General features: G+C 43.6%; 1 protein-coding gene across 1 annotated transcript; it reads right to left on the minus strand.

Moving 5' to 3' along the window:
- Positions 1–7,618: 7,618 nt before the first annotated feature.
- Positions 7,619–12,843, minus strand: LOC148116348 (uncharacterized). Its single transcript, XM_087894343.1, has 2 exons — positions 11,141–12,843; positions 7,619–7,704 (listed from the first exon to the last, which is right to left on the minus strand). Exons 1-2 carry the CDS (start codon positions 11,552–11,554, stop codon positions 7,699–7,701), a joined length of 420 nt encoding a protein of 139 aa, XP_087750469.1. The 5' UTR covers positions 11,555–12,843; the 3' UTR covers positions 7,619–7,698.
- Between the last annotated feature and the right edge of the window lie 2,904 nt (positions 12,844–15,747).

Genomic DNA, 15,747 nt, shown 5'->3' on the forward strand with positions numbered 1-15,747 from the left:
TCTGCCTAACAAAACAGTTAACTCCCTGCAAGTTGATGCCAGACCCCTAACTTATTTCTTCATTATTTCTATGTGCTAAATAATGTGCTAAATAATAATACCTTAATACCTGAACTAGCAAGCAGTTTATTAATACATACATGCAATTGGACTAAGGATAAATAAATGGCTGGATAGATTGGTCCATCTTAGCAACAAAAGATATATACCCCTTCACTAATTGGAATAAAAAGACACTTGCTCAAAAACAAATGTTTTCCACTTTCATTAAAAATATTTCCATCCTTATCAAGACAAAAGCTTCCTTATCTGTCTTTGAATGAATCAGTGCAACTCTTATTAACACATTCTTTCTGGTGCCGTTTGCAAAAAAAAAAAAAAAAAAACAGTGTTAAACTAACAATGAAAAGTATTCCCTGTAATCCTTTTGAAATTAATTACTTCACTAGCAAAACGTTTCCTTAACCTGCTGCACACAGCAATTTCCTAGAAAAGGGTGGGCCTGTTTAGGCAAAATAAAAACCCATCAATGTGAAACTCATGGTTGCTCAGTTGCTTTGTTCCTACTGTGAATGCAATTTTTGAAGAATTTAATCTTTTTTTATTATAGCATATTCTACTTTCCCATAATTTGGAGCCTGAAAATTCTTCATTTTTTTTTTTTAAATTGATTTATATGCCGCCCTTCTCCGGAGACTCAGGGCGGCTTACAGTGCATTCAGCAATAGCCTTCATACTTTTGTATATTTATACAAAGTCAGCTTACTGCCCCCACAAACTGGGTCCTCATTTTACCTACCTTAGAAAGGACGGAAGGCTGAGTCAACCTTGAGCCTGGTGAGATTCGAACTTACAGTAATTGCAGACAGCTGGTGTTAATCACAATGCTTTTAGTCTGCTGAGCCACCAGGCCCTTCATACAGTATATATGTATACTGTGGTCTATTTTGTTACTTGTTTTCTTATTTGTTGACAAATTAATAATAATAATAATAATAATAATAATAATAATAATAAACCGGTAGTCCTCGACTTACGACCACAATTAAGTGCAGAATTTATGTTGCTAAATGAGAAATTTATTAAGTGAGTTTTGCCCCATTTTACGACTTTTTTTGCCACAGTTAATTAATCACTGCATTTAGAATAGAGTAGAATAAAGTAGAATAGAACAGAACAGAACAGAACAGAATAGAATAGAATAGAATAACAGAGTTGGAAGGGACCTTGGAGATCTTCTAGTCCAACCCCCAACTTAGGCAGGAAACCCTACACCACTTCAGGCAAATGGTTATCCAAAATCTTCTTTAAAACTTCCAGTGTTGGAGCATTCACAACTTCTGGAGGCATGTTGTTCCACTGATTAATTGTTCTAACCATCCACGTCTAACCCAAGCCACGCCCATCAAGCCGCACCACGCCCACCAAGCGACGCCCACAGAACCGGTAATAAAAAAAAATGGATTTCACCGCTGCTGCCATCTAATGGTTCTCTGGGTTTTTCTGGGTAAAAGCCTGTGTAGCCTTATTGTGAGTGGCAGTTATCGAAGCTGGCAACTGGAGATGCTAATACCAGGCATGGACCATTGGGAAACATTCTGAGTTTTGGTGGCCACTGAAGGGAAGCCTAAGTCAAAAGTGCTCTGTGCTTTGGGAAGATGGTGGGCCTAGTTAGGATACCTGTCCAAAAAAATAGAGCAGGGCTGAGTAGGGGAAAAAAGTCTAATGATATATAGGGTATCTTTTGGGGTCATGGAACAGTAATGCAACCCCAAGTTAAGGACAGCCTCATTAGTAGAATAGAATAACAGAGTTGGAAGGGACCTTGGAGGTCTTCTAGTCCAACCCCCTGCCCAGGCAGGAAACCCTACACCACTTCAGACAAATGGTTATCCAACATCTTCTTAAAAATTTCCAGTGTTGGAGCATTCACAACTTCTGCAGGCAAGTTGCTCCACTGATTAATTGTTCTAACTGTCAGGAAATTTTTCCTTAGTTCTAAGTTGCTTCTCTCCTTGATTAGTTTCCACCCATTGCTTCTTGTCCTACCCTCAGGTGCTTTGGAGAATAGCTTGACTCCCTCTTCTTTGTGGCAGCCCCTGAGATATTGGAACACTGCTATCATGTCTCCCCTAGTCCTACTTTTCATTAAACTAGACATGCTGTAGAAATTATGACTGACCTAAATTAATTGTTCATGATCTGCAAGGCTGCAAGAGCTTCCTCTTTAGTCTAAAGAGGAATTAGAAGCAATTGTTGGTTTAGCTCACAATCTGCTTTGTCCACAGGAGTCTTCCAACCAGTTCACTCCCACCCCTTCTTTTCTCCACTTCTTCAGTCATCTGCAATTTCCTGCCACTTTTTTTACCCACTGTAACTTTTTTCGGCCTGCTGGAAGCCAGGCAGCCTTTCCCCAGTGTAGGATCTAAGAGCTTAATGTCTGTGGAGATTCTCAGTCATCCAGGTTATGGATTTCTTCTTGAGAAAGAAGTAAACATTTTCTTTGGATGAAAAATGATAGCAATAGCACTTAGACTTATATACCGCTTCACAGTGCTTTTACAGCCCTCTCTAAGCGGTTTACAGAATCAGCCTATTTCCCCCAACATTCTGGGTCCTCATTTTACCCACCTCGGAAGGATGGAAGGTTGAGTCAACCTTGAACCGGTGAGATTTGAACTGCCAAATTGCAGGCAGCCGGCAGTCAGCAGAAGTAGCCTGCAATACTGGACTCTAACCACTGTGCCACCTCGGCTCTTATAATGATGAAGGATGAAGCTTCTTGGATGAGAAGTGAAACGTTTTCTTCTTCCTCATCAAGGAAAAAAAACCAGTCCAGTTGCCTTTTGATAAAGCACATTTAAGAAATCTAAGAGCTTATTTCTTAAGCCACATATTCAGCATTAGAAATCAACCAAGATTAGCTCCTTCTTATAATGATGGGCAAACTTCCTAATATATCCCTTGGATTACTAACTTAGCTTTGCTTAGCTCCAAACTGCCAACTTTTTATTTATTTATTGAATTTCTATTTAATTTCTATACAGTTCTGCCCATCCCACTTGCGTGTCTCTGGGCAATTTAAAGTTAAAACAGTAAAAAGATATAAAAGTGATAGTTAAAAACAAGTTTTAAAAAAATATGAAAACAAAGTGAAAAGGAACAATTGCAACATTCAATACCTTGCTGTGCATGTACTCTTTTTATATTAAAGTTGATGTAGCATCACAACATGGCATCACCCTGGTTCAGTTACAGGTTACAGTCATCGTTTAGTGACCAAAGTTGGGACCAACATTTCAGTCACTAAGTGCAACCATGACTGTATTTTCAATCTACCTTCAGCTTTGCTTTGCTGACCTGCAAATGTTATAAATTCAAGATGTTGCATTCTGATCAGCTCTTTATCACCCATCTTGCATTGGATTATTATTACAATATATTAGCAATAGCACTTAGACTTACCGTATTTTTCTGAGTATAAGACACACCGGAGTATAAGACGCACCTTAGTTTTTGGGGAGGAAAATAAGAAAAAAGCTGATTGGTGGGTGGATCAAATCAGCTGTTCCCAGAGGTGAATTTTAGCAACAGGTTCCTTGGTTGTGAGCTCTGTGCCTTGGTTTTGTTTTTTTTTTTTTTGCTTTTTTTTTTTGCCTCTGAAACTTCTGAAACTCTGTTTCAGAAAAAACTTTTTTTCTTGTCTCTGAAAGCCTCCGAAACAGAGCTTCAGAAAAAAAAGCCTCTGAAGCTCTGTTTGGGGGCTTCTTTTCTGAAGCTCTCTTTGGGCAGGGCTGCATTCGGAGTATAAGATACACCCAGATTTTCACCCTCTTTTTTGGGGGGAAAAGGTGCGTCTTATACTCCGAAAAATATGGTATATACTGCTCCACAGCCCTTTCTAAGTGGTTTACAGAGTCAGCATATTGCCCCCAACAACCTTGAGCCAGTTAGGATTGAACTGCTGGCAGCTGGCAGAATTAGCCTGCAGTACTGCATTCTAATCACTGCGCCACCATGACTCTCTCTCTCTCTATATATATATATAAAAGACAGTTTGGAGAAGGGTCTAGCTATCTTTCACTGTTCATGCCCTGACTCTTGGTACATTTGTTTGTTGGTTTGTTTTATTAAATATCTAGGTTGCTCATCTCACCAAGGCAACTCTTTTATCTATCAGTCATGCTTTGATCTTCTCCTGGTCTTTGGCACCTCATTGTTTCAGTCCACCCAAGCATGCTTTTATTCCCCTCTCCCCCTACACCTGTGCATTCAAATAGACAATATGGCCTTCATTAGACCAAACATTTGTCATACACTTCATTAAACTCATTATCCATCATGATCACAAAAAAGGCCATTTGCAGGGGAAGGCTGGAAACAGATTATATTCATTCGAACCTGGATTCTGTCTGGTTAAATGAGTCTTGGTTCCTGTATGTCCAATGTACACTTTGTGCTTAAAAAAACAGTACTTAAACTGAGGAAAAAATATTTTATCTTGCTCCAGATCAGTGGTGGGTTGCTCCCGGTTCGCACGGGTTCGCAAGAACCGGTAGTAAAAATTTGTAGTAGTTCAGAGAACCAGTAATAATATTGGCTGGCCACGCCCCCGAACCAGTCCCCAGCCCGGTCGCTGCTCTACCCGCCTACCTCATCAGAGGCTTCTTTTTTTTTACTTTTAAAAGCATTTTTTCTACAACCTCTCCGGATGAAAAAATGCTTTTAAAAGTTAAAAAAAAAAAGCCTCTGATGATTGTGCGGCTCATCTGGGATCGTCAAAGGCTTTTAAAAGCATTTTTTCTACAATCTCTTCGGCTGAGCAACCCACCACTGATATGCATGTATGTGTATGTATCAGTGGTGGGTTTCAAATTTTTTTACTACCGGTTCTGTGGGTGTGGCCTTGTGGGCGTGGCAGGGGAAGGATACTGTAAAATCTCCATTCCCTCCCCACTCCAGGGGAAGGTTACTGCAAAATCCCCATTTCCTCCCAATCAGCTGGGACTCAGGAGGCAGAGAATAGATCGGGGCGGGGCCAGTCAGAGGTGGTATTTACCGGTTCTCCAAACTACTCAAAATGTCCACTACCGGTTCTCCAGAACTGGTCAGAACCTGCTGAAACCCACCTCTGGTATGTATGTATGTATGATGTATGTCTGAGATATAGTTTAGATATAAGCAGTGCTATAAGTATAATCTCCATGCTAGCAAAGCCAAACATGCTGAATTCAGCCAGGTGTAACATCCAGAGGAACCCACCTTTCATTCCCTTAATTTGGTTATCTGTGGGTTTACAATATAAGTAAGAGAGTGTATTTCACCAGTTTCCCTACTTTTGCAGAAAGGATTGACAATATGGTAACATATCTCATGCTGGCATACTTTTCTGCCAAAGCAAAAGGGTCAGAGGATGGCCCTTTAATGTGGCCAAAAGCTAGATAGGTTGTCAAGGGCTGTCTTCTGTGTTTGCATAAAATTAATCCCCCCTTTCGTTAACATGGGAGGAAAAAAAGGGAAGTTTCATTTTCTTGCAAATGTGACACCACCTATTACAGGAAAGCCATAGGAAAGTCCCTTCCTGAAAAAAATAAACATGTCCAAGCATGTCTATTTTTTGCATCACAGGGAACTCTTTTCATTTGAATGTCTTCTTACAACAGCCACAACAAAAATGAAAATCATTATTGATGTTAAAACGCACTTTTGCTTTTCATTTATACATTTTGCATTTTGCAAATTGGAAGAGTACAGCCAAGAAAGAAAGAGGGAAACCTTCACCATTGCTGGGTTCTATCTATCTATCTATCTATCTATCTATCTATCTATCTATTGGTTCGATTTATATGCCGCCCTTCTCCGGAGACTCAGGGCGGCTTACAATGCGTTAAGCAATAGCTTTCATACTTTTGTATATACCTGCTTAGTAGGGCTTTCGCCCCCCACCCCAAGCGGTGTTCTTTTTTATACAAAGCAGCTTATTGCCCCCACAAACCAGGTCCTCATTTTACCTACCTCGAAAGGATGGAAGGCTGAGTCAACCTTGAGCCTGCTGAGATTTGAACTTGCAGTAATTGCAGGCAGCTGGTGCTATTTAACAGCACTTTAGTCTGTTGCGCCACCAAGACTATAGACTTCCAGACCACTCAAGACTTCCCCTATAAGGGGAAGTCCCTATCCAGGAGTCGTAGTTGATTTGAACACTGAGATCTAAGGTATCTGGTGGGTCCCTTAAAACCACCTAAATGGGGGGAAATAGCCCAGTTTTCTCAGGTTCAGGGATTAATCCCAATGTCCTGTCCAGTGTCTAAGGTGGGTGGGCTTTATGCTGGCTAAGGAATTCTAAGAATTCAGGTTCACCTATTTTAAGTCCACTTACCTTAAAGAAGCCAAGGCTGAGGAACACTGGTCTAAACCCTTAATTAACCAAAATCAAACCACTGGCTTGTGTGTGTGTGTGTGTGCGCGCATGTGTTATGTGTGTGCTATGTGTGTGATCTTCTCTAGCACAACTTCTGCATTCAGGCTTTGGAAATCTTTAATCTTTAACCCCTTTTATGGCTAAATGATGAACAAAAATAATACTGGGACTGTAAAACCAGAAATGTTCATTCTTTGATGAAACAGCAATCAGGAAATCTTAAAATAGTTTCAGAGCACTAAAGTAGGTGACAAGTATGTCGCTGATCAAAGTGTCCCCTCTACCAGGCAAACAGATAAGCTTACGTATCTTCTCACATTAAGGAATGGATTCAAGATATTTGACGATTTTTTGAAATGTCTTTATATTCTAAAAGTGGGAAGATAGAACAATAGTTTTTTACATTATTTATATTTAGCCATAACTGAGCTGTGCAGGAAATATGCCTCTGTAGTAATGGGGGACCCTGACATCAATTGGGAAACAAATTCTGCAGGGAGTGGGAGATCAAACAGGTTCTTGACATTCCTAGCTGACAACTTTATCATATGAAAGGTAGAGGAGGGAACTGTGTAGGGACAGCTGTACGGGACTTATTACTAATAGGCACAAAATGGTTGGAGTAGGAGTTACAGGAATTTTGAAGCAGAGGGACCATGACATACTTGAATTCACCATAATGCAATTACAGGTAACTAAACCAAGACAGATGAACGTTTTAGATTTTAAGAGCGCTGACTTCAGCAAGCTCAGAAACAGACAAAGAAAGACAGAAACAGAGAAAGTAAGTTTGGGAATCCCTGAAAAATGAAATAATGAAAGCCCAATCACAAACAGTACCACTGTCAGGTATGCTTCCTTCAGTATCCAGGAAAGAAAACCCCAAACTCAAGCATTTTGAAGAATTTGGTACTTTTACTGAATATGAAAAGATTAACACCCCAGTGAAAAGCTGGAAGTGACCAAAACGCGCGAAATGCATCTACTAAGCTTCTCCCCCCCCCTCGTGTTTATATTTTCTCAGCCAATCTAAAGGTCTTCCAAAGGTCAGGTGGCAACACGTCTGGCAGCGTCATCCATCAGGAATGTCGAGACAGTTGGTCAGCCATCCCCTTCTGAAATCCAGTTTCGATTCCCACGAAGTCCCCTCCTACAAAGACAAACCCCCTCCTGCTCTCTTCCCCCCCTCTGCTCCATACCTAATCCCTCCCCATTTCTTATGGCAGCTAAAGCAGGAAAGCTGAGGCTGACATTCGGCCCCTCTTGCAGAAGAGACGTTAGTCCTAAATAAAAGGAAGAAAGAGATAGAGAAACAGAATATATACAATGATCAAGGTTTATCAGGGTATTTGGCATAGAACTGTTGTACTTTCCTGGGAGCTCGGACATCCCGTTTATTTACCCATTCAGCCTGAGATAGGGGAAAATGTTTCCAGGCAATTAGATATTGGACTTTACCATGGTGTTTTCTAGAGTCCAAGATTTCCTTAACCTCAAAATGTTGCTCCCCTTCTATGAGGATGGGAATTGGAGGGTTGCTATGATCAACCCTTAGGGGAGATGAGTGTTCAGGTTTCAATAAACTAACATGAAATACAGGATGTATCCGTCTCAAGGTTTTTGGTAATTCTAATTCAACTGTCACTGGATTTATCAGTCTAATCACACGGAATGGTCCTACATACTTAGGCCCCAGCTTTTTAGACCTCTGGGTGGTTTATAAGTATTTGGTAGACAAATAGACTTTATCCCCCACTTTGTAAATTTGAGCTGGGGACCTTTTCTTATCGGCTTGTGCCTTATGAGCTCGGTGTGCCTCATCTAATGCCTTCCGAGTCACTGTCCAGGTGCTCCTTAATTGTTCCATCCAATTTATCAAGGAGGGATTTTGGGGATCATCTTGAGGTAACTCGGGAATGGGTACAAAATCCTGGCCCGATGCAACCTTAAAAGGGGTGAATCCGGTGCTACTATGCACAGAATTGTTATACGCCACTTCTGCAAATGGCAACAAGTCTACCCAATTGTCCTGTTGGTAATTCACGTAACACCTAAGGTATTGTTCGAGCATCCCATTGGTTCTTTCACAAGCACCATTTGTCTGAGGGTGGTGACTGGAACTCAACCCCTGTGCGGAGCCTATCAATCTTAAAAATTCTCTCCAGAAACTGGAAGTAAATTGCACACCCCTATCAGAAATTATTCTTTTCGGAGACCCATGTAGTCGGTAAATCTGCCGAATAAATAATTTTGCGAGGGTTTTTGCTGAAGGGATCTTTGAGCAAGGTATGAAATGTACTTGTTTGGAAAACAAATCAGTTACTACCCAAATGACAGTGCAGCCCTCACTGTCGGGTAAGTCCACAACAAAATCCATGGATATTTCCTTCCATGGGGCGTTCGGTCTAGCCACACCTTGCAGTAATCCAGGGGATTTCCCTGGAGGTCTTTTAGCCGAGGCACATACTGGACAGCTAGCCACATATGCCTGTATGTCCTTTTTTAGTGCAGGCCACCAAAACTGTCTCTTAACAAGATGTAATGTTTTGACAAACGCAAAGTGTCCTGCGGCTTTGGCATCATGCGCATATTTCAATACGGTTGGTCTTAATGTGGTCGGAACATACAATTTTGATCCAACCCAAGCTAGTCCGTCGCGAAGTGTGCATTCATTCGAGTGGATTTTAAACCACTCGTCAGCTTTTAGCGCTTCTCGTAACTTTTCGAGTAAATCCCCTGAGAGTTCTGGATCGGTTTTACTCTGCGCTCTGGTAGTGACAGGTGTTGCCAATTGCGTTAAGGGGATCATTGGTTGAACCAGTTCCTTCTTTATGCTGTTGTACTGTGGTAATCTGGAAAGTGCGTCCGCCATGAAATTTTTCCCCCCAGGAAGGTAACGTAAAGTGAAATTGAAACGCTTGAAATGTTGGGCCCAGCGTGCCTGTTTGGGTGACAATTTGCGTGGTGTTTTTAATGCTTCTAGATTCTTATGGTCAGTCCACACCTCGAAAGGGTGTTTTGCCCCTTCTAAAAATTGTCTCCATGTTAACAGCGCCCATCTAACTGCAAACGCTTCCTTCTCCAATATGGCCCATCTCCTTTCTGTCTCAGATAGCTTACGGGATGTGTAAGCACAGGGTTGTAATATTCCATTCTCATTCTTTTGCAAGAGTATCGCTCCTACGGCAACGTCGCTAGCATCCGCTTGTACTACAAAAGGTTGTTCTATGTCGGGGTGTTTGAGCACAGGTTCAGCTGCAAACAACCGTTTCAGTTTTTCGAAAGCGGCCTGACAGTCCATAGTCCATTCTAGTGGTTTCGAGGGTTTGGGTTTTATTTCCCCTTTGGTTTTGAGCAAGTTTGTAATTGGCAGTGCGATTTTTGTGAAAGAGGGGATAAATTGTCTATAAAAGTTAGCAAACCCTAAGAAACTCTGTAACTGTTTACGGGTGCGTGGTGCGGCCCATTCCATTACTGCCCGGACCTTTTCCGGGTCCATCTCTATTCCCTCATGCGATATACGATATCCAAGATAGTCGATTTTGTCTTGATGGAATTCACATTTAGAAAGTTTGGCATAGAGTTCAGCTGCTCTGAGTTTATTCAAGACCGCTCGAACCAATCTTATATGGTCGGCCATGTTGTCAGAATAAATTAGAATATCGTCCAAATAGACCAACACCCCCTTATATAGATGCTCATGCAACACTTCGTTGATCAACTGCATGAATACGGCCGGGGGCCCCTGTAGTCCAAAAGGGAGTACTCTAAATTGGAAACACCCCAGTGGGCAATTAAATGCTGTCTTCCATTCATCTCCCTCTTTTATTCTCACTCGGTAGTATGCCTCTCTTAAATCAAGTTTGGTAAAAAATTTTCCCTTTCCTAAATGGGCCAACATGTCCTTCATAAGTGGGAGGGGATAGACATTTTCCACGCAAATGGCGTTCATGTTTCTATAATCAACAACTAATCTGAAGGATCCATCTTTCTTTTCGCGGAACATTACTGGCGCTGCTACCTTGGGTTTGGCTCGTTCGATAAATCCCCGTTCTAAGTTTTTGTCAATAAAATTCCGCAATTCCTCCAATTCTCGAGGTGTCATGGGGTATATTTTTGGTTTGGGAAGCTTCACCCCTGGGACTATTTCAATGGTGCAGTCAGTGGCCCTGTGGGGAGGCAGAGTATCAGACGCTTTTTCACTAAACACTTCCTTGAGGTCCCAATATTCCTTCGGAATTTTCTCTTCTCCCTCAATATAGTTAATGGCTACTGCGGCCCTTCTGGTCTTATGTCGTCCCTTAGGGAGGGGCCTTCCTTTTCCGGAGGTGGTTCTGCCATACAGATGCGCAGGACCCCCGTTTTCCAATTTACTCGTGGGTTCCATTTACGAAGCCAGGGGAGTCCTAGAATTAGGGGCCTTTCCATGCCAGGTGCTACGATAAAGCTGAGCTTTTCTATATGATTCCCCAACTGTAGTTCAAGGGGTTCGGTCATAAAACTAGCTGGGCCCCCTCCTGCAATCGACCCATCTAATTGACAAAATGCAATGGGTCTTTTTAAAGTTTTCAGTCTCAGTCCCATTTCCTCCACTACTTTGGGGCTAATTATGCATCTAGTGCACCCCGAGTCCAACAGGGCTAACAATTGCGCGTGAGTTCCTGTGGAGGGCACCCTTACTTCTACGGGGATGAGTAAGGGTTCTTCCGTGTGACTCACCCGTTCATCGGTGTCCGAGTCGGAGTCCGTCTCGCTGTCGTCATCGTTGGTCGGAGTTCCCAACTCACGCTGGTTCCGGGGAGTGAACTCAACGACTTCTCCTTTCAGGGCGGTGCCGCGGGTTTTGGCGGGTATTTTATCGCTTTTCTTTTGGCTGGCCCCGGTGGCTTTTGGCGGTGGTTTGGAGAAACATTCGGCCGCCCGGTGACCCTCCTTCCCACATTTGAAACAGGTGAAGGGCTTTGACTTGGGTTTGAATTTGGTCTTCCCGCCAGTCATCTTGGCCGCCCCCTTACGGTAGAGAGAGGATGACTGGTCCCCCATCCGCCTTCCTCGGAGTTCGCTCCGTTTCAGCTCGATCTCCACATCCTCAGCTACTATGTACCATCTATCCAAATCATCGGGGACCCCCATGCTCCTGCAATCTCAATATATCTCATCATTCAGTCCATCCTTGAAACTCTCCAAAAGCGCCATTTCTGACCAGCCTGTCATATAAGGTGCCAGTTCACGAAACTCTTGGATATACTCTGCCACCGGCCTCTGACCCTGCTGAATGCTCTTCATTCTGAGTCTTGCCTTTCGTTCAGCTAAATGGTCTTCAAAACGTCTTCTAAGGGCCCTCATGAACTGGTTGTAATTTCTCAGCAGGAGGGAGTTGTTATTGTGGAGAACCACCATCCACTCAGCCGCCACTCCCTCTAGGGCATTCGCAACGCTTCTGACTTTAGCCGCATCCGTTTCGTAGTCCTCCCCCCAATCCTGCATGTGGTTCCACACTTGAGTCAGGAAAAATCCCAAGGTTTTAGGATTTCCATCAAACTTCCCAGGAAGGGGGGGGGATTTTTGGCTTTTTACGTCTGCGGGGGGGGGCCTGCAGGGCTGGGGTTCTCTGGCCGGCTGCCTCTCTTCCTCGAGCTGCCGAAGCCTGGGATGTTCCCTCCTCAAACTCTTCCTCTCCCCCGCAGGCTGTCTCTTCGGCCTCCCCCCTGGGGTCTGCTTCCCCCTTCTCCACAGGAGTTTCAAAAGACTCACGGTTTTTTCTGCTTTCTTCCACATCACGGATAAGCTGCAAGGCTTGATCTATCATGAGACGTTCCTTCTGCTGTTGCATCCACACTGCCTCCCTTTTTCGGGGTCTGGAAGTCGTCACTCCCCGGGGGTTCTCTCCCCAGTCCGGCAGTCTCCCCACACCTTTTGACCATCTGGCCTCCTCCGGTTCCAAACGGAGTTTTTCCAGCCATTCTGCAGTTTCTCTTTCCGACTGGAGGGTGGTTGAACTCGCTGCCCCCATCTTCCCTTCTTCATCACTCCCTCGGTCTGACATACTTTGGATTTTCAGTCCCCTCGGGTTTTGTCCGGGATGACTGAGATGACTTCCAGCTTAATGTCAGGTATGCTTCCTTCAGTATCCAGGAAAGAAAACCCCAAACTCAAGCATTTTGAAGAATTTGGTACTTTTACTGAATATGAAAAGATTAACACCCCAGTGAAAAGCTGGAAGTGACCAAAACGCGCGAAATGCATCTACTAAGCTTCTCCCCCCCCTCGTGTTTATATTTTCTCAGCCAATCTAAAGGTCTTCCAAAGGTCAGGTGGCAACACATCTGGCAGCGTCATCCATCAGGAATGTCGAGACAGTTGGTCAGCCATCCCCTTCTGAAATCCAGTTTCGATTCCCACGAAGTCCCCTCCTACAAAGACAAACCCCCTCCTGCTCTCTTCCCCCCCTCTGCTCCATACCTAATCCCTCCCCGTTTCTTATGGCAGCTAAAGCAGGAAAGCTGAGGCTGACAACCACCAAGAAAGAAAAACTAAAAACATGAGACAAGACCAGCATGGCTGCACAAAGAGCTCTCTGACAAATTGAAGGACAAAAAGATTAAAAAATGGATACTTAACTAAAGCAGAATACCAACAAACAGCCTGAATCTGCAAGAAGGGAATCAGGAAAGCTAAGGGCCAGAATGAGCTAAAACTAGCAACCAATGCCAAAAATCATTTAAAACCTTTCTTGCAATATGAACAAGAAAAAAGTCTGGTAGGTCCACTAATGGGAGCAGATGGCCAGAAGGTGAAAGGCAGCTGGGAGAAAGCAGAACTGCTCAATTCCTTCTTTACATCTGTTTTTATGTAAACGGAAGAAGCAGCCCAACCTATCCAAAGCAGAACAGAGGGAGATAGTAGAGGCATACAAGTCAAAATAGATAAGGAATTAGTAAGAGAATACCTATTCACCCTGGATGAGTACAGATCACCTGAGCCAGACGGTTTACATCTGAGTTTTGAAGGAGCTGGAGGATGTAATTTTGAAGTCACTGAATGTAATCTTTCAAAGCTCATGTAGCACAGGAGAAATACCAGAGGACTGGAAAAAAACTGATGTGGCTCCAATCTAGAAAAAAAAAGAGGGGGTGGATTCAGGAAATATAGATTTAGCTTGACATCAATACTTCAAAATATCCTGAAAAAGTTAAACAAGTGAGGATTTGTAAGCACCTAGAAATAAACAAGCTTGCGTTTGTTAAAAACAGATCATGCCAGACAAACCTTATTATCTTTTTTGACAAAGTAGCAATAGCAATAGCTCTTAGACTTATATACTGCTTTACAGTACTTTACAGCCCTCTCTAAGCAGTTTACAGAGCCAGCATATTGCCCCCAACAATTTTGGGTCCTCATTTTACCCACTTCGGAAGGATGGAAGTCTGGGTCAACCTTGAGCATGGTGAGATTTGAACTGTCAAATTGCAGGCAGCCGGCAGGCAGTAGAAGTAGCCTGCAGTACTGCACTCTAACCACTGCGTAACTGTGGCTCATAAGTAACTAAATTAGAGGATAGGGAAATGCTGTGGACATAGTATGCTTAGACCTCAGTAAGGCATTTGACAAAGTAGACCACAACCTACTTCTTGATAAGATAGAATAGGGGTGTCAAACACATGGCCCATGGGCCAAATATATCATGTGCTGGCCATGGCCATGCCCAGTTTAGCGAGGTGGGGAAAAATTGTGATACATCATGTGACACCGCCATGACAACGTGAATTTGACACCCCTGAGATAGAACAATGTGGGATGGACAGTTCCACCACCAGAAGGATTTGCAATTGACTGACCAACTGCACTGAACAGGTGGTCCTCAATGAAACTACAACTACATGGAGGGAAGCATGAAGTGGGGTACCTCAAGGATTGGTTTTGAGCCCAGTATTCTTCAACAGCTTCATAAATGATCTGGATGAGAGGATAGAAAGGGAACTCATCAAATTTGCAGATGACATCAAGCCAGGGGAGTAGCTAACACTTTGGAAAATAGACTCAAGATTCAGAAGGATTTTGATAGACTTGAGCGTTGGGCCTTATCCAACTAGTGATGCAGTTCAGTGGTGAGGGAAGTAAGGTCCTGCATTTAGGCAGGAAAAAACAGATGCATAGTATAGAATAGATGGTACCTGGCTTAACAGTAGTAACTGACAGGGATCTAGGTGTCCTAGTGGACCACCACTTAAGTATGAGCCAGCAGTGTGCTGCAGCTGCCAAAACACCCAATGCAATCCTAGGTTGCATCAACAGAGCGACAGTGTCAAGACAATGAGAAGTGATAGTATCTCTTTTACACCATACTTGGTTGTTCTGTCCCCCCACCTCACATAGGCAGATACACGAGCAAAAGACGTCTACAGTAATTTATTTTTACAAGCCGACCTGAATCCCTTTGGCAGATAAAAATTCTGGCAGCTACTTTCCGAATGCCTGCCAAGTTTCTTATCACCTCTAGAAACAGGAGTCAGCATATCTGTAGTCTGTTGCTGGAGCAACCAAGAGTTCAAAGAGTAGCAGAAGTCATTCACAAAGTCCAAGCCTTAATTCCAAAAAATATCCCATCCGAAGTTCACGATATGCAGTTTTTGTCTGTCACAGAGCCTGCAGAGCAACCCCACCCACTTTTATCCCCTGTGGGGCATGGCTCAGTGACTCAGCAATCTCTGGCCCTTCCCCACCTCTTCCTTTGCTGCGCATGCCTCTCCCTCCGACGCTGCCTGGGATCAATCCAAGATTGATCTTCATCACTCCCTATTAGTGGGTGCCCTGACATGCTTTCCTCCTGGCCTTCAGCTGGAACCTGAGGCATTGCCAGAAAGGAGGGTCCTGGAGAGGGAGGCCTTGTCAGTTCCTCCCCATCACTTTCAGAGTCATCTTCCTCCGTGAGGACAGGCTCAGGAGCCGGAGTCACAACACTTGGTGTAAAACCACACTTGAAATATTGAGTTTAGTTCTGGTCACCATGATAGAAAAAAGATGTGCAGAGAAGAGCAACAAAAATGATAAAGGAAGCTAAACCTTATGACAGACAGTTGAGGGTATGTCTAGCGTCTAGCCCCGTGTTGGCGAACCTATGGCACGCGTGCCACAGATGGCACGCGGAGCCATATTTGTTTTTTCCTGTCCCCACCCTCCAGAGACTCCTAGAGAGGCTTCTAGATACTTCTAGAGAGGTTCTGGAGGCTGGGGACAGCAAAAATGTCACTTCCTGTCCCACCGAGAGTTGGGAAATGGGCTCTTTCAGCCTCCGTAGGGTCTCCAAGGGAGTGGGAAAGGCTGTT

The sequence above is a fragment of the Pantherophis guttatus genome, chromosome 1 (assembly GCF_059756535.1).
Source record: "Pantherophis guttatus breed Tessera chromosome 1, ASM5975653v1, whole genome shotgun sequence".
Lineage (NCBI taxonomy): Eukaryota > Metazoa > Chordata > Lepidosauria > Squamata > Colubridae > Pantherophis > Pantherophis guttatus.